The following is a 27,466-nucleotide window of genomic DNA, read 5'->3' as shown; positions in this document are numbered from 1 at the left end:
CCTGTACAAGAGGGGACACAAAGAACAGCTGCGGCAGCACTTGCGTCCATTCTAACGGGGAGGACCTACAAGTTCATGCGTCAGGGATTCTGATTCAGGTAATTCACTTTGTTGATGGTCCAACTCTATGAAGCCCCAGCTTGCATATGTTGTGTATCGATGTTAGGGCAACAATAAACCATGGCTTTGTATCGAGGTTGGTGACATTAATGGCTTCTCAGCTTGGTATAAGGTAACCTCATGTTGTACGTGTAGAATATGTATAGATGGCAATAGGAACACATATTGACATCAGGTATATATATATATATATATATATATATATATATATATATATATATATATATATATATATATATATATATATATATATATATATATATTGTTGAATATGAATAAATATCTGAATGTGGCTTATAAGTTGTTGTTTGACAAGTGATTTTTGGTTGTCAGAAAACTCTTCTAGCCTCCCAGTCATTGTTGCAAAGAGTATGTATTTATATGTTTTAAAATCATTTTGGAACTTTTAGATAGAATTCATGACAGATTAAGAATTTAATTGTGGATGAATCATCAGATAATTATTTTAATGTTTTAGAGATTCATTCAGATATAGATTTAGTGTATTTATGGATAAGAAACTCAATGTAAAATGCACTTTGTACGTGCATGTGTACAATAACTGTACATGTATTTCCCTATCTCACTGCACATTATGATATGTACTATTGATTACGACAGTTTATTTCAGTGTACAAGGCCTTTCTTGATATTTCTTTCAATTTAAGATAAAAGAGATAAAAATGCTTGTCACGAAGTATGAAAATTCAATGAAAATTATACTGAAGGCTGGTATAAAAAATTACAGCAAACAATGTATGAATCAGATTTAAATACACAGAATTGTTGAAATCTTGATTGATTTATGCTGAAGGGTTTTTGAAAAAAAAAAAAGAGGGAACAGCTGTTAATAGCAAATTAATCAATAAAACTTTATAGTGAAGTGAGACAATTTCCCTCTAAATTGTTATAATATGTGACATATGTCTCTTGTAGGCTGAAATACTAGAATGAAACCCGTCAACAAATGGCAGACTTTTTAGAAATCCCTTCAGATGTAGCATCATAGATTCAGGTAAGCACATGTTATTGGTTCTGTGTGTTACAGTACAAACTTGTATTAATACTGGTTAACTTCTGGGCAGTGGTACTCTTTGTCAGCTAATTCTTAACACATTCTATCTAGTCTCTTGCCTTTGTTATTTACATGTATGTGTGTTCATGCACTGAAAAATAGTCTAGATCATGAAAACTTTTAAGATTATATGATTTTTTTTAATACATCTCTATTATACTCCTTGACAATTTTTTTTGGGTTGATATTTTATTATGATAGTTACTACAGTTTATTTAGTTCTGAAAAGTAATGTACAGTAGAGCCTTGTTAAATCCTGATGCCAATAATATGGATCATTTGTTTGCATGAAAACAAGTGTTGGGATTAACAAGGCATGACAATATACATCTATAAACTTTTATTAATTGAAGTACATGTATAGCATATTGTGTAAACAAAAAAGAAAAGTGTGGGCTAAATTGGGAAACTGGGACCTCCTATGAAATGAGCAGTTCTGTCAGTTCTGTTGAAGCTAACAGGAATATATACCCTGGTTCCATCACATCATTACCCTTTTCTAGAGGTTTTCCACTCTTGAAAACACCATCTCTGTCTGATGCAATCTGTGGAATTTCTTAGGCTTTAAATCACAACAGGAAGAATTACATGTATGTGTAAGAGTGATCATGTTTGATCTGAGTTCGGTACCTCTGATCCTCTTTCCACTGAGCTACTAGCCCATCTCCAGTATTTCCTGTTGTACTAAAAATAATAAAGTTCTTCAGGAAAGATACTTGCCCAGTGTGCTTCCCCAGATTTCATATGATATGGTTTCTCATTGACAGATGCAACAGAAAATTTTAGATGCCCTGGGTATTTTCATGTAGAACAGGAAGTTTCTCTTATTTTTTATAGGCATGCAGTCATAAGAATGAATAATGTTTAGAAATTGAGAACTTTTATTTTTATCCCCTTAGACATGTAGAGATCAAATCTATTTGAATGCAAAGGAAGATTTATATATCAATGACTAGGACAATACTGTTCATTTGTCAGTGGTTTTATGACTTTGGAACACAATGGAAAAGACCTTCATATAGTGACAATGTCATTGCAACCTTACATAACCAACCACTTCTTTGTAACATTACATAGTTCTAAAGTCAAGAGATCCAAATAAAACACAGGTGATATAGACCAGGTAAGTCCCAGGTGAAAAAAAAAATAAGGAAAAACAGAATAAATAATTTTACATCTATAGATGAAGTCAGGGCCAAATACAAGTTATTGGTCTTTGACCAAATGTGTGTAATTTTGTTTTGATACCTATGTATTGGAGTGAAATGTTTTATATATATATATATATATATATATATATATATATATATATATATATATATATATATATATATATATATATATATATATATATATGTACTATGTTATAAATATTTCCTGTCAATGTGAATTGATGTACATCACTACAATTATGTCAGCGTGCATTTTGTCTTCCTTCCCTATGCAGCGTGAAACTTGTTACAAATTTCTCCAGTTTTAGATTTGCATATAAGTTCTGAAATAAGATGCCTTTATTCTAAATAGAAATGCTGCACATGTGCAATGTGGTTGACAAATTATACCTTCAGAAGACTAAGTTTATGCATGTCGAACATAAACCCAAATGTTAAATTGTGTACCTGTGTTTGATAGACTACTTATATGCTTGTGGGAGTTTGGTTTATAGCTTCAGGTAAGACTGAGTAAATAAATTACTGATTAAAATCAGCAGGGGTTTATGGGATATACCTTGATAAACATTGATAACTTATGTAATGTAAACGAATGCAATTTAAGATAAACACATACACACGTACATTATCTTTCACTGCTATAAGTCTTTCTTAGTGCATTTTGCATGTTCAAGATTGTTAGGTTTCAGATGTTTCCTCTTTTCTTGCTGTTTTAAGAAGAAAAAAAAGAGGGAGGCTTAAATACTTGCTGGAAGTGTTGAGAGTTTCTGAATATGGGGAGTTAAAGGATGTATACTTTGTAGCAGACATATATGTAGATGATATTTTATATAACGCCTGATAAATAATGTAATGACATTATTGTCCAATTTGCATATCGATGAAATTGTAATCACAACCAGGGATAATTATTTTTTTTCTTCTTCTATGTATTAATATACTATTTTATTATACAAAAACTAGTTTATGTCCTTGAAACCCTGTTCACACTCTGACTCTGCATCCTTTAGTTTCCTTAATACATTTGTATAAGCAAACTTTCCTCTATACAAATTTTATTCAGGAATTCTGATGGGATTGTGCAACAGGCAATATGCCTATAAATACCCTCTCCATCCAAATAAGCAAACTTTACATATATATATAGAAGTTGTATATGCATGTATGATAAGAACTTGTAATTTTTAAATCTGGAAGTCTCCCACCCTCTTTGTTTTGAGTCTAGCTGACATAATTGGAATGTAAACATGGTTCTGAAGGACTTGCATGTAAGGAATGTTCCGGTACTGGGAATTCTGGATAAGATAACTTGATTTTTTGTGATCTCAGGTATTTTCTGAGAAAATCAGCAGCTTTTCTGGATTGCTTTAAATCAATAAATGTAAGATAGATTTGATTTTGGAATTTTTGTCCGAATCAATTGCATTATTAACTAAAATAAAATGTTAAGATTGACGTTTGCCTTTGTAGATTATTATATATAATCACTCAATTTGGAAGGACACCACACAATGTATATATATGTGTACAGGAACTTCTGTTAGGGACTTAAATTTTGACAATACTACAAATTAAGTTCATTATCAAGTCAGTCAAACCACTGAAACTTGACTTTGACTGCTGCAGTCATTTCTAAATACAGTCAAACCTCATTATCTCAAACTTGATGGGACAAAGAAAAAAACTTCGAAATATTCCTGTGTTCAAGATATTGAGGGTAAAAAACTTAACAGTCAAGGGCATCATGGAAACAAGTTATTTTTAAAATAATTTGTTTAAGTTATTAAATGTCATTATTTTGGGTTATCTTTCCCTGATTATGCTTTTCTTCAGTAACTTATTCCAGTTATTGATACTTTACTATTCATTATTTTAAACCTACTGGTATCTGAAAAGCTTTATTCATGTTGTACTTGGGTTATTAAGTAGATGGAAAAGATTCATGACAGTAAGAGTAATCTTTGAAATTCTTTTAGATTTAACAAGTTGAAATTCAACAAATCCTAACTTATTTCAGTTATTTCAACCTTAACCAACTTTACTTTAGAACTCTTGTACAAAAATCTACAGCTTTGCACAAAGAATGTAAGACATAGAGATTGTACAGTAATATCCAAGGATTTTAGGAAAATTAGTCTCACTGTTGGCAAAATTGGCGGAAGTTGTGTAATTGACCTCTGAAATGTTCATGAAATGGAATTATTTTTCCCTGAAAAATATCATGATATTTTGATAAATATCATTATATCTGCTCAGGAGATATGAAGTCTGTTGAGTCTATTAAAAGAAGTACATCTATTTACAATTTTCTCAGTCTTACATCATGTTAAATCAGCAGCAAACTCAAAATATTGATGTTTTTTTGCAATATTGATAGGCATTCTACGTTTTAAGAATTAACTCAAATGAGTTATTTCTTTGTTTAGTAATAAATAACTCAAGTAACCTAAAAAAGTTATTTTAAAAAATAACTTGATTCCAACATGCCCCTGACTGCTTAAAGAAAAAGGGTTTGGGACTTCCAATCACTTCGACGTATCCATGGTATCTGAGATATCCATGTTTGAGATACCAAAGTTCAACTGTAAATTAACTGATGAGCTACCATTGCAAAGTGTTAAAATCAATCTGGTTCATTTGTCAAGTTCAGTCATGAAATAAATACATGTACCACATTTTGAGCAACCATTGCACTATGGTAAAACCAATCTGGCTCCCTTTCAAGTGCAGTCATGAAATAAATACATGTCAGAACCACATTTTCAGCTACCATATTGCAGCGTGGTATAATCAAACTGGCTCCCTTTTCAAGTTTGCAGTCATGAAATAAATACATATACCACATTTTGAGCTACCATATTGCTTAGTGGTAAAATCAAACTGGCTCTCTTTTAAAGTGTGCAGTCATGAAATAAATACATATACCACATTTTAAGCTACCATTGCACAGTGCTAAATTCAATCTGGCTCCTTTTTCAAGTGCAGTCATTGACAGCGGGAAGTACAGATTCATTTATTATCAGTTTGAAAATCATACTTTTCAGAATTTTTTTTGAGGAAGTAAAATTGCAGTAGTCACCAATTGATTCTTTAAAAATCGATATGTTTTACCTATGCTGTGAAGATATCCAATCGTTCAAACCCTGCTTGATGACATAACAAGAGGGGGAGACTCTATCGTAAAACTGATAACCCACTTCAAAGTAGCCTTGATTCTCAATCACAATAGGCGTGCAGCAGTTGTTCTCGAGTTCAGGACAGACTTTTTCACCTTTCTTGGAAGCTCTGAAGTGCATTTGTTATCAGATGCATTGAAATCTGAGGTGGAATATTTTGTAAGTTAAAAGTTAATTCATCAAAGAAACAAAATAAATGAGTTCATGTAAATTTTTCATGATTTTTAATGTCTTCAGCTTGTTTTTGATCTGAAAGTATAACTTTTTTGTGTGATAGATGCATGTGCTTATTGATTTAGTTGAAAATGAACAATTTTTTATATTTGTAACATTGATTTGATTTAAGAGAGTTTGTCTGTTCCACTGATGCCCCTCTGATGTTGAGTTGTTCGATAGCAAATCTTAATTTGCTTAATAATTGATTGTGATTGGTTTTTCTTCAATTTAAAGAGAAAGGTTGTTTTGAAAACTTTTAAATGCAGCATGTTTTCTTGTTTAAGCATGATCAAAATCATTGTAGTTTATTGACTATAAGTTAAATGTATATTTAAAAGTAATGTCACTCTGTATTTGCATTTATGTCAACATGTAAGATTATATATTTTAGTTGGTATTAATCCTGGATTAATGCACTTTAGCCAGAGTGTAGGATGCAAGGAATGAATAATGCTGAAATAAGTCCTCAAATGTGTACATTTGCTAAATTATGTGATTGGTGTAATGCTGTTTTTATCTAGCATGATATCTTAGAAGGTCATGATAAAATTGTAGTTTTAAGAGGTGCCCAAGTGATCTGCAAATTTTGTGTTGAAATCCTGGCAAATAAATAGCTCAAAAATCATTATAAATGCTTGCTGTTGTGAATAAATGTTGACCTTATAGTTTTGAAAGGTTAAAAAAAAAACTTGTCCCAGGCTAGCTTAATTCTAAACACTTCAGATGTTGAGCAGTACAAACTGGGTGAGGGGATTGGTCACACTTTCATTTTGAAAGTACATTTGTATTAAGAATAAAGTTAAGAAGCATGATGGTTATGCAAAGTTTTTGTTTATGACAGCATCACAACAAAGCTGACCTTTTGACTGTCATGAAGATGTTAAAATAGAAACTGATCACTAGATATTGAGCAATCCAAAATAATAAAAGTTCAAGCAAGTGAATTTTTGAGTTAAGTTGCCCAATTTACAAGTGAGAATAAAAAGTTAATGTCTGTCGAAGAGATAAGAAAATTTCTTGTGTGAAATGATCGAGGATTAAAATTAACATAATTCATGGGTATATATATGTAGATGTTTAATTCAGAAATTAGGCAAAAAAAAAAAAAAAAAAAAAAAAAAAAAAAAAAAAAAAAAAAAAAACCACTTAGTTTTTAAGACATTTCAATATTAAGTCAAACACATTGATATTTGCATATATTCAACAGGAGAATAGCTCAATTTAGTTGAAAAAGAAAATAGAGTTATTCCCCTTTTCACATACTCTATTAAAAAACATACTTCTTATTGAAAAAAGTTTTGGATAACATTATTTAATATTGAGTATTATAAGAATACCAAAAAAAAAAAAAAAAAAAAAAACCTGCCTGCCATTAAATTTGTTGGCCTGCAGGGCTCAACATAAACTAAAATATCCACTTTTCCATTGGACAAGTTTTTTGAATACATTTTCTACTTTTCAGACTCTGCACAGATATAAAGAAAATTGTAGAGCTTTATTATCAAGACTGAAGTAGCTATAAAATACTGACTTGTAAAGATTTAATTGTTAATTCATGAAAAATTACTCTCTAACTGAAATCTCGCTTGTCTATTAATTTATTAATATTCAGTGCAGTATAACTGAGCCCTTAAGATTGTGAAGTTAAATATTAATTAGATGTTTGCTATTTTTATAAAAATCACATCACTGTATGAATTCTGTGGGGATCTATTTTACACTTTTCCATAGTGGTAAAAAAAAGTTTACTTGTCCATGGGCAAGTTTTTATGGAGATTGACTTCTCCGGTCACAGAATGAACTTGACACAGACAATCGGCATTAATGTGAAATTAAGATTTAAATTTTTTGGCCTCACAATATTTCATTCATCTTTCCACAGTGACTGTACATCTTAAACATTTTTGAAAACATTGTATGGCAAAATATCACGTGTCTTGTGCCAATCTCCTCTATTAAGACTGCAGTTGTATTGAAAAAAAATCATTTTATACAGAAAGATACAAGTATCCCATATAGGGTTTTCTGTGTAATAGGACTGAGTTTTCTGTTACAGAAATCTGGAAATCATGCATCAGATTGTAGGAGGTGATCCCAATGCTCGGGAAGATGTTGAGCTCTTGGCCAAACAGAAAGCTGATGAGCTGTTTGCTGTTTGTGACATTGAAGAGAAGGGCTTCATCACCAAGCGTGACATGCAGAGGCTGCAGATGGAGTTGAACCTTGACCCTGAACAACTAGAGGCTGTGTTTGATTCGCTGGATGATGATAAGAATGGATATTTAACTCTAGAGGAGTTCACATCGGGCTTCGGTAAGTCTCTTAATCTATTTTCATTTTTAATCAGGATATTAAGAATACAGCTAGGCCATCCTTTGAAAGAGTTTTTCCCAATAAATAAGAGCCTTGACCTTGACCTTTCCTTTGACCTTGACCTCACTTCCTAAAAAAGTGTTTAGCTAAGTTTTAAAGATATCATTCAAGATAATGTAAACAAACTTCGTATGTTGATACATACTGATGAGAGCTATTCAACTGCATCAAAGTTTTTTGACCCTGACCTTTTCTTTGACCTTGACCAACTTTTCTTAAATTATTGTTTAGCTCAGTTTTAAAGAAACCGTTCAAGATAGTGTAATCAAACTTCATATGTTGATACATACTGATGAGAGCTATTCAACTGCATCAATATTTTTTACCTTGACCTTTCCTTTAACCTTGACCTCCATTTTCTTAAATTTGTGTATAGCTCACTTTTAAAGAAACCATTAAAGATATTTTTATCAAACTTCATATGGTGATATATACTGATGAAAGCTTTTCAACTGCATCAACATTTTTTGACCTTGTTCTCATTTTTATATGCCCGTCTTAAGACGGGACGTATTATGTTATAGCGTTCATGTCCATCCGTCCGTCTGTTAGCTTTTCATGTCCGGCTCATAACTTTAATACTATTAGGCCTAGAGTTATCAAACTTTGTCAGCTGATGCCTCACTTTTATCAATTTGTTTTTAACTCAATTTTAAAGAAACCATTCATAATATTTTTATCAAACTTCATATGCTAATACATACTGATGTAAGTTTTTCAACTGCATCAACATTTTTTGACCTTGACTCATCCTTTGACCCTAACTTCATTTATTTTAAATTAGTGTTTAGTTCAGTTTGAAGTAAACCATTCAAAATATTTTTATCAAACTTAATATGCTGATACGTATTTGTGAGAACTATTCAACTGCATCAAAAATGTTCGACCATGAAATTTCCTGTGACCTTGACTTCACTTTTCTTAAATTTGCATTTAGCTTAGTTTTAAAGAAACCATTTAAGATATATTTATGTAAGCTTATGCACTTATGCATAATTTGGTGAGAATTTATCATCTATATGCAACTTTTTAGATTTCAGTTTTAAAAGAAACTATTCAAGATATTCTCATGAAATTTCATACACTAATACAAATTTTCATGTTGCATTACTAATAAACCCTCGGCGGGGCATTCATGTCCTATGGACATATTTCTAGTTTTTTTTATGCCCCCGTATCGAAGATTCAGGGGTATATAGTTTTTGCCTTGTCTGTCCGTCTGTCTGTTTGTCCGCTTTAACATTGCCCATAACTTTTGATTGGTTGGAGCTATAGCTTTCATATTTCACATGTGTATTCCTTGTGACAAGACCTTTTGCGGGTACCATCATATTTTACCTTTTGACCTTGACCTTGAAGTGACTTAAACTTGGCCATAACTTTTGAACAATTGGTGCTAGGGCTTTCATACTTCACATACTGTATGTGTACTTAAAAAAGTGAGCTTCATATTTTAGTGACTTTGGCACAGACAACGATGCGCTAATTCATGAATACCGCTAAGAAATTATTTATAAATACAATATACAGCACGTTCATGTATAGCGCTAATTCATGATTTCGCCAACAACTCCATACCCAGTGATTGCGCTAAATTTTGAATACGCCGATTTATGTACATGTACAGTATGTAATCCTTGTGACAAGACCTTCATTTGAATACCAACAACTTTGACCCTTTGACCTTGACCTTGGAGTTTTACCTTCCTTTGGAAAAGTTTAACCTTGGCCATAACTTGTGAACGGTTGGTTTTATGGCTTTCATACTTCAAAAATGTAATCCTTGTGACAAGACCTTCCTTTGGAAACCAACAACTTTGATCCTTTGACCTTGGAGGTTGACCTACTTTTGGAAAACTTTAATCTTGGCCATAATTAGAACAGTTGGAGGTAGGGCTTTCATATTTAAATATCTATTCCTTGTGACAAGACCTTCCTTTGGATACCACCAATTTTAATCCATTGACCTTGACCTTGGAGGTTGACCTACTTTTGAAAAACTTTAACCTTGGTTGTAACTTTTGAACAATTGGTGCCACGGCTTTCATATTTCACATGCACATTTCTTGTGAGAAGGCCTTTCGTTGAGCACCATTAATTTTGACCATTTGATTTTGACCTTGATGTTTGACTTACTTTTGAAAAACTTTAATCTTTTCAATATCTATTCAATGGTTGCTGCAAGGGCTTTCATATTCCTCGAGACAAGACCTTACTTTGGGTACCAACATATTTGATTTGCATTTGAGAAAGTTTAACCTTTGCTATAAGTTGCCATATTGGGGCATTAGGGTTTCACAAACACATCTTGTTTTTCATGAGTGCAAAGCATGAGTGAAATAAAAAAAAAAAAATCATGTCTCTTTGTGCAATAAATTTCATATCCAAATACAAAATGCTGAATTCTCTGTTTATTACATTTTTAAAAAAATTCCTTTTGCCTCTGTCTTTTGGTAAGTCAGTATCAGGCTGTGACATTGTAGTTGAGCAGGTGTGAGACATCAAAGATACATGTGTTATTAGGAGATTGTTAGATTAAAATTGTAAGCATATGTATGCAGATTTTGACAATTTGGAGAAACTTTGGGAGTCTCAGTCTGTGTTAAGATTGTTTATTTAATACATCTTTTAACTGGGAGTTTTTTTTATATAAGATCTTCAAGAAGGGAAGGAAAATCAAGAGTTTTGCCATACTTTTGATATTTTTCACAGTGAAAAATATCATTTTGATATTTTTCACTGTGGAAAATATCTTTTTCAAATATCACTTACAGTATTTCACTATTGAAAATTTAATAAATATATCTATATATATTTACTTTAATAAGATATATTTATTGATTTATTCTAAATTAGATGTGTCTTAATGTAATATGTTTTACATGTATTCATAAAAATGAATATAGTCTTAAGTTAATTAAATGGAAAGTGAAAGCTTTAAAACAAAAGAGAGTTACCTTTCTTTGACAAACAATGGCTAATGTGTGGAATATGTTGGAAACAGGAAGTTATCTGGGAAATGCTCCCGTAAATGACAATGACAGCCTGAATCTGAGTGATAATTACGAAGAAGAAATGGGCGACAAGGCTGAAGAGGAGGAAAAACAATTCAGTAACATGATGGAGAGCATAGGAGCGGATAAAGTCATTGATGAGTGAGTAATGATGTAAATGTTTATGAGGAAAAGTAAACAGTAATAGCTAGGACTGACAGTTATGACATGATTGAGATTAGGGCAATCATATGCGAATCACCTTCAAAAGCATAATGCAGATCTATAAATTGAATCCTGTTCAATGGGTTATGTATGTTTTTTTTTCAAAATTGACAAATACATTCTTGATTTAAATATACCATAAATTATGATTGCAGCATTGTTAGACGTAAATTTGTCAAAGCAAATGCCTTGTAAAAAAAAAAATCATTTTTATTTTGATAATGTACATGGAATCCGCACCATTACAAAAGCACATAGTAAAAGGTGATTTTCCGTTGTAGTCAGGCCACAGTGAAAACTCTATGGATGAAGATTCGACATGAGGAACCTGAGCTGATGTCAAACTTTGAGGACTTCCTGTACAAAGTGTCCAACGATATCCAGAGAGCCAGAGGAGACTTTGAGTCACTGGAGAATGCTCTCAAAAGGTATAAATACAAACTTCTTTTGATTAAATGGAGAGATTTCTTTGTGCATTGTAAATACAGTGTTAAATCTACAACGGTGTGTAACATCTGGTTCTCAAATGTTGCATAAATGTTAACTGCATGCATAAGAGAGAGAGAGAGCTCACAGTATTCTAGTAAAATTAGGAAATTTTTTTAAAGTAATGCCTGTCCATGCATATAGTCATGTACATTTATAGGAAAATTAATTTACAACATATTGACAGAGGTATAAATACTGACATGTTTTAGGTTTTTTTTTGGAATTGATATTCAGCATGATGAATGATGATGAGAAAAAGGGAGCATTTATACATATGTCATTTCAAAGGATCAATGTACAGTTAAATGATGTATATATGACATATTGTATGTATATGGACATAGTTTTGTCATTATCATAAAATTTCCAAATTGAGAGCTAGATTTTTGTGATTTTTTTTTAGCAAATAACGATAGAGATTGAATTACCTTTTTGGAGAACACTTTTAATATAGAGATATTCTTTGACAATGTAGTTTTTACTTATAATTACATCCATATTATGAATGGGAGAGGTACAGTACTGTTACAGCATATGTTGATTTATTATAGGGCAGGGTAAGAAACTCCCTAAAATTACTACTCGCAAATAATTGCGAGTACCAAGAAAGTGAACTCGCAATTTTATAAGACTACTCGCAATTTTCATATAAAGTTAAGTGTAACTTAAGGAAAATGTAACTACTGTACAATACACAAAATACAACTACAGTGCGACTTTTATTTAAATTACTGATTTAAATCAAAAGCATTGTGTTCTGTCATATTATATAATTTTGCTACAGTTTCAATGCAAAAAAAATCAACTCGCAAGTTATTGCGAGTTACCTAATTTTTAACTCGCAGTTTAGGAATTCTAACTCGCGTTTTGCGAGTTGTATATAGTGAATTTCGAACCCTGTAGGGGTCACTGTGTTTTACTTGTTGCTGCAAATACACATGTTGTTTCTTTGCTATGGTAGACTGTAGTAGAATCATCTTTTTTGCATCATCTGTTGAGTTTGATAACAAAATTAAGCTCAGTTTGGCTTGCTTTGGGGAGGGAAGGAGTCAGAGTCCTGAGTTTAAGGGGTGTATCCTAATGTTACTACAGTACAAACTTTAAGTAGATATTTGTTTCTCATATGCATGTAATAAGTGGCTTAAGATTGCTTTGGTGTCTATTGTGATATTTCTTAGTTCACAATTGATAAATGTTGTTGTTTTAAATTAATTCAAGTTTAAACTGTAAAAGAAAAATCAAACTTTAAAATAATGTAAATTCACTTGGAAAGAAGTAATAAACTTATATCCTTGTATATCTGATAAGCAAAAGATTTTAAAAAGTTAAAAGTAGAATTATAAGTTATGATGACTTGCAGTCTCAGTCTGACATGTTCACATTAATTGATTATAGAAATTTAAAAAAAAAAATGTTTCTAAATTTCTGGAGAATTTTTTAGCAAAAGTTGGATTATTACAATTCAATGAATTATCTGTGGTATAGACAGAGCCCCTTGTATAAAATTTCAGTTTGTTCCTAGTATCATTTTAAAAATACCTGATTATTAGCTTGACATTATCAATATCAGACCACATGGGGCCTGACATTACTATATACCTGGTACCTGGATGTTTTAGGGTGTTGCTGACAACAAAAAATAAAATACTGATAAGAAGACTGGTTTGAAGGGGAAACTCCTATTACATTATTGATTTTTAAAAGATATATTTAACTAGAATAGGGCACAGTGCTTTTTAAATTTTTTAATGCATAGATGATTAGGCATTTGGATTAACATTACCGGCATGATTCTGGCATAAAAAGGTGACATATTCTTTCTCTGCCTTATTTAACTGATTCGGGGAATATTTTGGATTTAGTGTTTTTTACGTGTGTGTATGATTTGGAAGAACAGGTTAGAACTAAATTTTACTTTTTTGATACATTACTTTTGTATTAATGTATTTGTTGATGACAGGCATTAGAGATGATCAACATTAATTAGTGTGGTAGGTTCTAGGTAGTAGACGTGAACTATTTGTATAGCAGTTAATTATCAAAATATTTCATTTATTAGAAAACAATTTTTGAGAAATGAAGGTTATATTTTAAAATTGTTTAGTGTATTTTGTCCATGTGTTATTATGTTCACTTGATAATTAAACCTGCATTAGAACTCAATTTAACAGTAGTTAAGTTTAAATAAGAAGTAATTTACAAGTGAATTGTGCAGATAATCAGAACTAGAAAAACACCCACAGGCATTGCTATGTACATCATGCATTAGCTGTGGTGACATAATCGTGTAATGAATTTTTTCTATGAGGGATAGCACACATATTTTATTTGATTATTTGCTTCTACTTAGTGTAGAACATTTCTACACTTGAACTGCCATAGTTATGCAGGAATAATAATCGCTTTATGTTGGATGTTGTCTGACAGTCAGTGACCCAGATTGACACAACAGAGACTTTCTCTTTCAAGCAGGCAGTTTCCCCAAATTTGACATAATCACTTCAACAAAGATTTTTTATTAAGCTGTCGAGGAATTTTTAAATGACTAAGAATAGTAGCACTTGATGTGGTGGGTCCTCTGTAAAAGCCTGTTGAACAGCAAGGTAGAAAGGATTTATAAACAGTGCATTGTATAAAAGACAACTTTCACATATGTTAGCTGAACCTGTAAAATTTGTGGATTTTTCTTCTTTTTTTTTTTTATGTGTGTGTGAAGTTACGACTGTCAATGAGGTGGAAATTTAACAAGCTTATGCTTTTATTTCTGTAGTAAGAACACGGCTCACGATCAGGAAATTCAGAAACTGTATGAAGAAATGGAATATCAAATCAAACAGGAGAAACAGAAGATTCTTACAGAGGTAGGGAGATATAGTGGTGACTAGAGTTAGAAATGGAATAGTGGCCAGAAAAGAAGGGGAATAGAGTGGTGGTCAGAAAAGCATGGGGATAAGTGGTCAGAAAAGTAGGGGGATAGGTGGCCAGAAAAGAAGGGGGATAGACAGGTGACCAATATGGAATGGAATACACTAGTGGTCAGAAAAAAAGGTGGGATAGGGTGGGGTCTAGAATCCACCCTAATGAAGGTGAGAAAAGAGAGAGCAAAAGAGTAGTGGCACCAAAATGGGGGGGGGGGTGTTATGCAGATCAGAAAGGGGAATGAGTGGTTGTAAAAAGAGAAAGGGGATAGAGTGGTGTCTTAAATGAAGGGAAAAAAGTGGTGTCCAGAATAGAAGGGGGATAGAATGGTGGCCAAATTAAAAGGAGGAATAGTGTCATCCTGAATTATAGGGAACAGAGTGCTAACCAGAAAATAGAGTGAAGTCCAGTTTAGGAGGGACTGTATAAAGGGAAATCTAAAATCTAAAAACAACCCAACCCATCCAATCTGGTCACCACTGTATTCTAGCTTCTATTCTAACTATACCACTCTTTCCCTCCTAAACTGGACCTCACTATATTTTCTGGTTACATACATTTATATTTAATTCAGCTTGTAAGTATTCTGATCTAGCAAATAAAATGATAGTGTTTACTATTTAAATACGTAGCCGGCGCTGGCACTGTTTAAATGTAATGATAATCCAATGGAACATCCTTTGAACTGTTGAAGTAATTTCAGTTTGATTTATAGATTTGATGTATAACAACATGACAGATTGATAACAAAAGTTTATGACAGGTCATTGACATGTTGCTCTGTTGTTCAGTTTTATACCTATATTTTATTGCTTCAGTATTCATATTTTGTGTTCCACAAGACACTAAAAATATATCAATATTAGAAAGATTTTATTTCCAATAGAGTATAGAAGATAATATATGACTTTTAATAAAACTTTCATAAAATATTTGACTTATAAGGGAACTTCAAAAGCTTCAAAAGATTTTATAATCAGATTTATCATGATTTATGTACCAGTGTATTCTCCAAGTCACCATTTACAGGCATAAGTTTTATAGTTGTACATGCTGTTGTAAAGCTGTTTACAGTTTGTGATGGTTAATAGGAGGTTGGTATTAATTTTAGTGTTGTATGGCATAGCTATGATGAATTGATGACAAGGTGTTTATCACATTTGGGTCCATGAAGAAGAACTTCTAGTCAGGGCATGTAGACACGTCCACATGTCCAGCTTAAACCCACACATTCTAAATTTATTTCAATGGTCATCCATTATTCTGTGTTACCTGTCCATTACCTGTACAGGTGTATGCTTACATAGGACAACCGTAACAAATGTGCAGCAATTTATTTTTGAGTTCTTCTTCATGTTATAATTGTGTTCCCTTGTGTTGATTTCTTTTTTCAAGAAATCATGGATTTTGATGATGATCATTTACCTGGACAGTTGTGTTTTAATGAGCTCAAGGTATCTCTTTAAATTTAAGCTTTAGAAATCATCTTAGTGGTATCAAAAATATATAAGCTGTTATGTGAAGTGAAGTTCTAGATTTAAACCTTCTTCTTAAATTCATTCAAAATCTTTGATGGCTTTGGGTTGAAAAAAATTTAAATTATTTGGTTTCCTATATTTAGGAGCAGTTAAAAGAGAGACAGCTGAGAGAAGCAATGGAGGAAGAATTAAAAGAAAAAGACAGGCAGCTACAGGATCTCCTTGCTAAACACCAAGAGGTATATTTATGTGTAATAAATCTAAGATATTATTTTTAAATCAATATAAAGAACATTTTCTTTTACTGTAGAAGAATGTGCATTGCTCTTTTCTTAATAAATTATGAGGTGTATTTGTGTGTTTATTTGTGTGAAAAAATAGAAAAGAAAAGCAATTTTTGCACTCGGTCAAATTTTAACTGTCTTTCATAAAATTATCAGATTTATTGGAGACTTGACTTTACTGATGTATGTGGTAAAAATAGTAGATAAATAGAAATACTAACAAAATTGTTGCACAATACTGTAAATGGGCAGTGAAATTAATTCTGAAGAAGTTTATACTATTGTAAAAACATGTACATGTGGATATCTGAATCATTGAAATTATTGAAATTGAACATCTTTGTCTGACATTTCTTTAAATTGTATTCCATTTTCAGTACCAACACAAAACCACACATCTACAAATTAATGTTCTTCTGTAATCATGCATGATAATTATATCTATTAGCAACCAAAATTGATAACTCATTTTGTTATATTTGAAATCAAAAAAATATATTAATTTTTTAAAAGCACATTAAAATTTTCAAAGAGAAAAGAGATGGGAACTGTAGACGAAAGTGCATAAAACTATTTTTGAGATATTTATAAAATGTAAGGCTGTAATAATTAAGTCACATTCACCATCATAAAATTTCTGTCCTCTTCAGCAGCACAGAATCACACCATGCTTTTACAATAACTTTTTTCAGAACTTTTCAATCTCTGTAGAATTCAATCAATATTAAGTATGGTACATACAATGAAATGTATAGCTAAAAAGTAAAAAGAAAATGTTGTTTGTTTAAGTTTTGTCTTTAAGATGAATAAAAAAAACTTCTGTCTCGCCTTTCAGATGGAAAAAAGGATGAGTGAATTAAACCAAACAGAAGCTGAAACAAAACTGGAAAATGACAAATTAATGAAGGTTTGGAGATTCTTCACAAATCCAATACATACAATCATTAAATGTGGATATGCTGTCTCAAATTTGATTTTTTTTTTTTTTGCATGCCTTAAATTTTCTTCTTAAAGAAATTTGGATATTTTATCTTTTTCAAAACTTGATTTAAATGATACATGTAACAAGAAAATTATGGAACTAAAAATATTTTTCAGGAGAAAGAAACTTTAGAAGAAATGCTAGAGAGATCTCAGGAAAGTCTTGAAGAATCAAAATCATATATTGGTCAGCTACGATCTCAACAAAAAGACGAAAAACGAGAAAGAGCCAGGTAATGTGCTACAGGTGTCTCTCGGATAGGAAAATGAATACCACATTACTACACGAACAAGCAATTTTTAATTCCAACTATGAATGATTAGCATGTAACGTGTGTCATGTGAAAATCAATGAATGCACCACATGGTCATTACAGCCATTTAACATCCAGAGGATGGGGTTCATGCATACACTGCAAACAAGGACAATGAAATGTCATCTGCAAACAATGAGTATATATTTTGAGAGTAAAATATATATTAGGATTTTACAGAAATAGATATAAAAAGTACTCTGAAGGATTATGAATCTAAGTGAAATCTGGGTTTAAAGGATTGAGTGTAAATTAGTTGAGGAAATACATTTGAATAGAGGTCTCACTTTAGGAGGTCAAAGTTCAAGATATCTCATAGCTGTTTCAAGAAAATTGTCAGAGTAAAAGAAACATATACCTACAGGAGACTTATGATATATATAGATGATTTTCATATCAGGATGAAATTAAAAATACATGTCACACATTTGAGAATTTTATGATTTAGAAAGTTCTGTGTATGAATTCACGTTTTATATTTTTACTCTTCAGGGCAGCATTGCGTTTAACAGAAAACATTGCTTTGGAAAGAGAAAGTTTGGTTAAACAGCTTGATTTGCTGAGGTAGTTTTTTTTTTTTGAATTTCTCTAAGTTTGAGATTAGTTTCTTTTGTGTAGTATTTCATTTTTGATTTCCTTTTTGTCCACAGAGATGTAAACAAGAAGCTTCGCGATGACAAGGATGAGGCAGAAACAAGGCGGGTACATATACATTTTCTATCTCCCAATGAGGTTTATTATCTAAATACCCTGAGTTTTACACTTACTTGGCTTTTATGATATATGATACTTATAGGTTCAAAATGTACATCATGAAAAATACATATTTTCTCCTCTCACTGTACCTTCTTAACAGAACGTGATGTTTTGCAGATGTATTAACCATAGGATGAAATATCAAAGCATTTTATAACTAAAAATCTGTTTTCTTTTTCCGTCAGACAGACATGTATATAATATGAGTTAAATTAATGCATCTTTTATCAGATAAACTCAGATACAGTAGTCCTACTTCTGTCATTGTTGGTAACAATTGGGTATTATGATTTTAAATTGACTTGAAATCTGACAGTGAGTTTGTCATTTTGTCAGTGTGCTGTCAGTGACACAGAGATGTCAGATGATTTACACCAGGTAACAGTAACACTGACCCACTGACCTACTTTGTTGAAGTTTTATTTCTTTTTTGTAGTTCCTATTAAAATACCTTGTTTTCTTGATTGCTTAATTTGAATTTAATGTTTCAGTGCATGGCAGTTAGGTATTAAAAGAACTCATGCATGCATGGTTCAATCAACAGTGTCGCTGATGCTCATTAAAAAAGAAGAATTAATTTAAGAAGCACAAATTAGCACTCTTTTTATTTAACTTCAGTGTTTTTATCCTGCATGTTAGTTAAATGATTAATTTGCCTTCAGCACAAGTTGCTTAAAAGAAAAAAAATGTGTCAAAGTAAAACTTAACACATTTTGGGGGTCACAATCAGCTATGAGTTGTAAATGAATTAATTTTGATTGGGAAATGTAGATTTTATGGATTCAGAGTATTGTAGAATTGGTCTTCAAACAGCTGATTTTATGTTGTAGCCCTCACATTTTGTTTATAATTCCAGAAAAGTACCCTTTATTATAAAAGATTTCTAGAGAAAAATGTTTAACCATTTAAATTTGTTAAAATAATTTTTCTGGTATCTCCAACATACAGAAAATTGCAAATAACATTTCAGTTCCTTAATTTGTGAATGAAAGAATTCATTGAGATTTCTTCCTTGTTATAGATTTTGGAGTCAGAAGCAAATGCGAAGAGGCAATGCTTCAGAAACCAAGACCCGGCCAAACGAGGATCAATCCTTGGCAACTACTTCCCTCCAAGCAGGTAAAACCAAGGAGAATAACATGTAATACTGTGAACCTGTCTTACTGCAAATTGGTAAATTAAATAAATCATTACTTTTTAGCTCACCTGAGCTGAAAGCTCAAGTGAGCTTTTCTGATCACCCGTTGTCCGTCGTCCTTCCATCCGTCTGTCTGTCCGTCCGTCTGTAAACTTTTCACATTTTCGACTTCTTCTCACCACTGAGCCAATTTTAACCAAACTTGGTACAAAGCATTCTTGGGTAAAGGGGAGTTTAAATTGTAAAAATGAAGGGCTAAGTCCCCTTCAAAGGGTAGATAATCAAGAAAATACAAAAATTGGGTGGGGTCATTAAAAAATTTCTTCTCAAGAACCACTGGACCAGAAAAGCTGAAACATATGTGGAAGCATCCTAGGGAAGTGTAGTTTCTAAATTGTTCAAATCATGACCCCGGGGGTAGGGCGGGGCCACAATAAGGAATCCAAGTTTTACATTGAAATATATAGGAAAAATCTTTAAAAATCTTCTTCTGAAGAACCACTTAAACAGAAAAGCTGAAACTTATGTGGAAGCATCCTGGGGTAGTTTAGATTCTAAATTGTTCAAATCATGACCCCCGGGGGTAGGGCAGGGCCACATTTAGGAATCCAAGTTTTACATTGAAATATGCAGAAAAAATCTTTAAAAATCTTCTTCTCAAGAACCATTGGGCCAGAAAAGCTGAAACTTATGTGGAAGCATCCTGGGGTAGTGTAGATTCTAATTGTTCAAATCATGACCCCTGGGGGTAGGGCGGGGCCACATAAGTACTACGGAGGGGGGGGGGATCAGGAGAAAAACAGCAAGGCCAAAGTTACTCAGGTGAGCGCTGTGGCGCATGGGCCTCTTGTTTTTAATATTATTGTTTTGATTTTTTTTTTCAATTAAATTTAAATCTGTTGAAATTATGTAATTATAAAAAAAAAGAATCACCAGTGATTGAAAAAGATAAATGAATGCTTCACATAAAAAGTCACAGAGAAACTTGTGTTCAAAATTTATAAAAGATCACAAAAATATATATTTAGGTGAAGATGTAATATCTTTCATGTATGTATGTCTTCTGTATGTATAATGAAGGTATATTAATTTTTCTATCATTCAGAGGTAGAATGGACTCCACCCAAGAATCAATCTCGGAGTTTTCGAACGACGAGGATCTAGAGAAATCTCAGCCACATCATCATTCACTTCATGACATCACAGACATCACCGATGACATTGAATGTGATGATGATGTCATGACAACTCAGCTCACACAGTCACTTGATCATGTAGATAGTCATTATGGGATAGGAGTGCAGGGTTCAGAGGTCTTTGATAGCAGGGATCAAACCACAAGTAGTGATGGGGAAATAAATGTTAGAAGTACCAGGTATGATTGAAATCCAGAAGGCGTCATTGTTTACATGTTAATCAAGTAGACAAGACTATCTTGAATAATTGTAGAGTTCATGTATGGTTTGTAAAATTTTGGTCGTCTTAGCATTTTTTAGCTCACCTGAGCTGAAAGTTCTAATCACATTTTGTCTGGCATCCTTCTGTCTGTCCGTCTGTAAACTTTTCACATTTTCGACTTCTTTCTCGAGAACCACTGGGCCAATTTCAACCAAACTTGTTCTATTTTTTTGCAGACAGAGGCACAAGCAGCACAAAAGACAGAGGAAGAAAGGACACAAAGCTGTGGTCGATGAAAATAGGTAAAAAAAAACTGTTGAAGTAATGCTGAGATCTCATGTGTGACAGAATAACAAAACTAACCATACAGTAACAAAGATATTAACTGTATTTTCAAAGGGTTGCGATTTATTTGCCAACAATTAGACCAATACATGGAACTGAAATTCATGTTTAGTATTATTTCATCAATTCACGTGATCATTTGGGATTAAATGTTAGAGATAAATCTACCCTACAATAGCTTATTTGAAAATATAGGACATCCAAAACTAATTATAGTTTTTCCTGAAAAAAAAATCATTGAGTAGATGAGCATAATCAGCATTCATATCATGTTTGTTAACATTTTATTCTAGCCATTGTAGTATACCATTAGAAATAGAGCACTAATCTCACCTGGTTTTTGCTTAGTGTGCACAATACTACTGTCACTGGTGATGGAAGCTATTTCAGTGATGATATTGAGGAAGACGGGGACAACATAGACCAGCAGGTGGCGTCGGCCTACGAAAATTTGTTTGGTGGAAGTGAGAAGCGAGAATCCATCTTCGTGGAGACAATAGAGGACTATATGAAGCATCTAGATCAACATTCCCCTAGGCATCAAAAAACAAAACACCTTGTGACAATGACTGCAACTGAAGTTTTAACTGAAAATGATGAGGAAATTCAGGAAAGAGGGTGTGGCCTACAATTTCCTCTGAGCAGTGATATGTTACCTGTGTATGGTTTAAAAGCATCACTGAGAATACAGTTCTATAAAGGGAGCTTGTTATTATGCAACCTTACATGGGTCTTCGGATATATTGACTCCACATCTTGGTGCCTTTGGTTGTTCTCCAGGGGTTATTTTATTTACAAAACCGGTGGTGGTGGAGGGTGGAGGTGCAATAGCTGCTTGCCTCCAGTACAGGTGATTATAGAGCTTTTATGGGCTTGGTTACTTGGCTTATTATTGCTAATTCATCTTTCTATACATTATTATATCATCATTTTAGTGTATTCCATTCTAACCTACATGTGAATTTTAATTAATCTACTAACATTTCCTTACAGGGATGATACTGACATTAATAATTATGAGGACACTTTTGAAACATCTTTTAGGTACTTGATGTTTTGATTTTTATAACTGATATATTTCAGAAGAGGTTTTGATACTTCAAAAGATTACATCATATTTAATGATTTTACTCTGAAATGAAAGGTATTGAAAGGATGAAGTTTTATTTCTAACTGTACAGAAATGGAATTGTCCCTGAAACCCCGAGAGGACAGCCGGTTGGAGAAGACAAGGTATAATGACTAATCTTATAATTAAGGGGAAAAAATTCCACTTTATAATGTTTTTAAGAAGGAAGTTGTTGGTATTTAAAACATTGAGAAGGAAGAATTTATCTTTCAAACACTACGGTATATTTATACATGTATATTGTTTAAAAAAGGTGCAACTGATTAAAAATTCATATGTGTATATGTTGTAGAAATGTCATAATTTTGATAAACTTGTTGGTTTATAGAAATTGAGACCTTAAATAATTCTTTTTTTCCCATCAGTGATGTGTATGTACATGTATATTAATGCCAGTTTTTGTGATACAGACTGACGAGGAAGTGACCCCTCCCCCCAGACAGAGGTTGTTTAAGGTGGTGTTTGTGGGAGACTCGGGTGTTGGCAAGAGCAGCTTCATCCACAGATTTTGTAATGACCAGTTCAACCCCACATTCAGTGCAACTATAGGTATAGATACAATGTATTTAGCATGGAAATTGTAGTTTGTACAAACAATCAATTAAAAACCTCTTTTACAAATTGCAATTGTTTAAAGAGTAATGGTACTCCCACTAAGTTTTGTCCAATGTCCTTTTTTTTTTTGCAATAGATAATGTCATCTTCAGTTTGTGTAACAAAGATTGGCTGAGTTACCTTTCCAGAACTTTTGTATTTAATGAATTTTATTGTATCCTTTGGATGTTTCTTAATGTTTTGGTATGTTTATTTCCAGGTGTGGATTTCCAGGTAAAGAGTCTGGTGATGGAAGGTCAGGTGATTGTTCTACAGCTATGGGACACTGCTGGCCAGGAACGGTAAGTCAGATCGTGACACTGCTGGCCAGGAACGGCAAGTCAGATCGTGACACTGCTGGCCAGGAACAGTAAGTCAGATCGTGACACTGTTGGCCAGGAACAGTAAGTCAGATCGTGACACTGCTGGCCAGGAACGGTAAGTCAGATCGTGACACTGCTGGCCAGGAACGGTAAGTCAGATCATGATCTGCTGGCCAGGAACAGTAAGTCATATATAGGTCAGGTGGTGACCTGCAGGCTTGGAACGGTAAGTCATAAACAGGTCATTTGGTGACCTTCTGGCCAGGAACAGTAAGTCACTTATAGGTCAAGTAATGACCTGCCAGCAAGGAACAGTAAGTCATAAATATGTTCAGGTAGTGACCTGTCGGCCAGGAATGGTAAGTCATATACATGTACATGTATGTCAGGTAGTGATCTGCTTCTGCAGTGAAGATGTAGGTATTATATCACTGAGTGATTAAATTTTTTTTACATAGATTTCAGTTTAGAAAGATAAATTTTCAAACAATGATACCGGTACTTATAATTAGCCAGCTTATGCAGTTTGTTAATCAGAGTCATCTATAAGTATTTTTTGTAAATCGGAACTGGAAATTGTAAATTAATTTTTTTCATGAGCAATTTCAGTGCAGTTCTTGTTGATCTATTAATAGGTTTCGCAGTATCACCAAGCAGTATTTCAGAAAAGCAGATGGTGTGATACTAATGTATGATGTCACCACTGAAGCCACATTCACCAATGTCAGAAACTGGATGACCAGCATAAAAGAGGGGGTGGAGGAAGGAACAGCCTTGGTTGTCGTGGGTAACAAGACAGATCTGATTGAGGAACATGACAGAAGAGCCATCAAAACGAAAGATGGGAACAAACTTGCTGCTGTATGTACACAATGTTGTGTTTCGTTTTTGTTTCTGTATTAAGAGATAAGGAACAAATACCCCGGTATATCACATATTCTAGTCTAATTAATCCGAACAATTTTATTCCCAATCACACTGTCCAAATTAATGAAGCATCTGGATGAGACGCATCTTTATAATTATTAAAAATTAATGTTATGACATCAGGATTACCGAGGTTTATATGTGTAATGTAAATTACTGTAGAATATTTGTTTTCAGGTCTAAGAGCTGTTGGATTTTAGAATTTGGAAGCAAAATTAATATGTTAAAAAGTCCGGTATTAGAAATTGGAAACATTTATCATGGAAAGAAGATGGGTGAACAAGGCGTGCAGAATGCCTATGGCTTCAGATATTAATAAAATCATATTCAATTTGCGAATTAAGTATTTAAAATAAAGTTCTCATTATTGAAATTTATGAAATTATGATTAACAAAACTTTTCTGAGAAAAAAAATCTCGGAAAAATTATTCTTTTATTAAAAAAAATAAAATGGTATTCGTGGGATTCGAACCCCTATCAATAAAAATCCGGAGTATCATATCGTTTTGAGACTAACACGCTAACCACTACGCCACGCAGCTCCTGACGAATAGTGGCATTTAAATCATGTTTGTGATATGACCCTTGACCTAATGGACTTCAAGTATTTCTCGGAAAGATACGAATGCTTTGTCATAAAAGTGTACTTTTAAGGTATAGTGGGTCTTTGCTCCATGTTTTTGTAAACCAAAAATGTATATTTTTATGCAAACTTTTAGGATCAACTTTCAAAAAAATGGAGCGAAGACCCACTCATATCGAAAAATCTTGTTAAAGTGTGAGAAAATGATCCTTTTTGTCCTCTTTAGTGTGTGTATGCTATTTCGTAGGCAAATAATTTCAGTCTTTGTGAGATTTTTGTAAATTGTTGAAATTTAGCATAAAATATACTTTAATGTTAGATGAAATATCAAAGAAAATTTTTATATAATTGAGATTATATTTTTCACTTCATGTTTGTCGCACTGTAGGCACTTCGCCCGCCTTGTTCACCCATCTTCTTTATTATTTTTTTAATAAAAGGTTATTTTAATTAGTAAAAATATTTTTCCTATAGGAATTTGATGCCACATTCTTTGAGGTCAGTGCCAAGTCTGGAACAAACATCAAGGAATGCATGGAAGCTTTGGCAAGGTGACCATTGTTGTTTTAGAACAGAAAATATATGTACATTAATTTAACTGTGTAAACTTTATTCATTCAATCCTAAGCTGAAAAATATTTTTTCTAATGCTTACTCTCACATTAATATATTTTGTTTGAATTTTTTTTTTATTATGAAAATTGATTTTCAAAAATTCTAGTCATGTATTTTCAGAATCAGAAATAAATATTATGGTTATGAATTACACAATGTGATATTGAATACTGTCCATTTCAGAATTTTAAAAGAAAAAGAAGATGATGAAATAGAGAAAGCTGTACATTTGGAAGATTCTGACAAAAAGCAAAAAGGAGGATGCTGCAGTTGACAGATATGGGACAAATTATCATAAACATGAATACTCATTGTTAACATTAAACAAAGCAACTCTCTCCTGAAACCCCCCACCCCACCCCCCTCTGATATTTCAGTTGAATATTTCATTACACAAGTCCTCAGTAAATCGACAAGAAATATTATACTTCCACAATCAGAACAGTGCCACTGCATGTTCTTCATTTTGATGCTTCCAGGATCTCTTATGTGTATTGATTTAGACATTATCCAAAGTTGTGACTTGGAAAGTCCCTCCTTTGATCTCTGTGTTCTAAGAACAAAAATTTTGTTGTTGTTGTTCTTTTTTTTTTTTGAAAAGAAAAAATACGCTGACTGCATTTACTCATGTCTGTTCCATAATGACTGATCTCCATGGTTACAGAAATCCATTAATATTATTTTAGTGCAATATTTTAGATTTTATTTTCATATTTTATGATATACACAATTCCAAACTTGTTTCATAATTTATGTATGGGAGAATCATAAACTCTCAGTTGTTATTTTGAAGCAAATATTTATCAATTCTCTGTGGGGAATACTTTTATCAACACTTACATTATTTTATTTCTGTACATATTTGTGTTGTCTGACATACATGTATATAATTTTTTTTTAATTCAGTGATGTCATTACATGTCATTCAGATTGGTTGATGGTTTGAAGGAATAACAAGTGAGGTTTGATCTGTGGTCACCACAGGAAAGTTTATAATGGGAAGTTTTATTTATCCCAGAAAGAGTTATCTTATTGAAAATAAGGCATTTATAGAGATATTTATACATTTTCAAGAAGAATCTTGCTTAGATTCAACATGTATCGATCCTTTGTGATCCTTGTCAAGGATGTTGATTAATTTTCATGACATATACATGTAGATCAAAACAAGCAAAACAATTTTAAATTTTTTTTTTTTACACTGTACCAAGACTGTATCATGATTCCATGAACTGTTGCTTTGTAGAATTCCTGAACCAATGTAATGATTGTTGATGTCTGCTAGCTACTCTTCCATTTGTTGATTAGGCAATATATCACTTTACATACATAGTATGTTTCAGTGATGCTTGTGGGAAATGTTGCTTTTTACTATGTGTACATATAAATTTGTACATAGTGTTTTAATAAATTTTTATATTTATGAATGTTACATGTATTAGAATGGGTATTTTGTTGAAAGTTTATAATTAATCTTAAATAATATGCACAAAATATATAAAGATTCAGATTTTTTAATTTTTGTTGAAACACATTTTATTTTATGGAAAAAACTAGATAGAAAATATATTACTGGTAAGCTATAATGTAGTCATGAAAATCGATGACTTTTTTAACATAGGGTTTTAAAGTTTGTTCCATGTTGGAAGCAGTTTTTTTTTATCATACATGTTAACATGGTTAAACATGCACAACATTCCAGATAATAAATATTGTTATAAAGAACTTTTTCAAAAGTATGATATTTTTTTAGGCCAAAAAAAAATAGTCTTGTTTCCTGCTACCAGCCTGAAAAAAATGGGGTTGGTAGGTAGAAAAATTATTTTATTTTTTTATTTTTTT

The 27,466-nt window shown here is 32.4% G+C and overlaps 1 protein-coding gene across 6 annotated transcripts; it reads left to right on the top strand.

Moving 5' to 3' along the window:
• Window positions 1–27,349, top strand: LOC133184220 (EF-hand calcium-binding domain-containing protein 4B-like). Of its 6 annotated transcripts, XM_061319185.1 has the most exons (22): window positions 7–98; window positions 1,057–1,135; window positions 7,816–8,072; window positions 11,137–11,287; window positions 11,632–11,778; window positions 14,610–14,700; window positions 16,380–16,475; window positions 17,356–17,427; window positions 17,619–17,734; window positions 18,308–18,379; window positions 18,466–18,517; window positions 18,908–18,949; window positions 19,593–19,690; window positions 20,815–21,084; window positions 21,344–21,409; window positions 22,446–22,496; window positions 22,634–22,685; window positions 22,992–23,130; window positions 23,396–23,477; window positions 24,134–24,359; window positions 25,484–25,560; window positions 25,808–27,349. In XM_061319185.1, exons 3-22 carry the CDS (start codon window positions 7,829–7,831, stop codon window positions 25,896–25,898), a joined length of 2,235 nt encoding a protein of 744 aa, XP_061175169.1. In that variant the 5' UTR covers window positions 7–98; window positions 1,057–1,135; window positions 7,816–7,828; the 3' UTR covers window positions 25,899–27,349. The 6 variants fall into 6 exon arrangements, with proteins under 6 accessions (XP_061175193.1, XP_061175202.1, XP_061175210.1 ...); XM_061319193.1 differs by lacking the exon at window positions 18,908–18,949; XM_061319201.1 differs by lacking the exon at window positions 22,446–22,496.
• The last annotated feature ends 117 nt before the right edge of the window (window positions 27,350–27,466 follow it).

Source organism: Saccostrea echinata, unplaced genomic scaffold, assembly GCF_033153115.1.
Source record: "Saccostrea echinata isolate AGI-Se365-2 ecotype Australia unplaced genomic scaffold, CSIRO_AGI_Sech_v1 ptg000001l, whole genome shotgun sequence".
Taxonomy (NCBI): domain Eukaryota; kingdom Metazoa; phylum Mollusca; class Bivalvia; order Ostreida; family Ostreidae; genus Saccostrea; species Saccostrea echinata.
Note: the sequence above shows the minus strand (reverse complement) of the source record. Positions and strands in the feature narration are given on the sequence as shown.

What these genes read in the sequence shown, in the direction of transcription:
- LOC133184220 (XM_061319185.1), top strand. Translation starts at nt 7,829, where the DNA reads ATGCATCAGATTGTAGGAGGTGATCCCAATGCTCGGGAAGATGTTGAG. An exon ending in GAAAAACGAGAAAGAGCCAG is followed by an intron (nt 17,735 to 18,307) that starts GTAATGTGCTAC and finishes TTTACTCTTCAG; the next exon opens with GGCAGCATTGCGTTTAACAG. An exon ending in ATGGGAACAAACTTGCTGCT is followed by an intron (nt 24,360 to 25,483) that starts GTATGTACACAA and finishes TTTTTCCTATAG; the next exon opens with GAATTTGATGCCACATTCTT.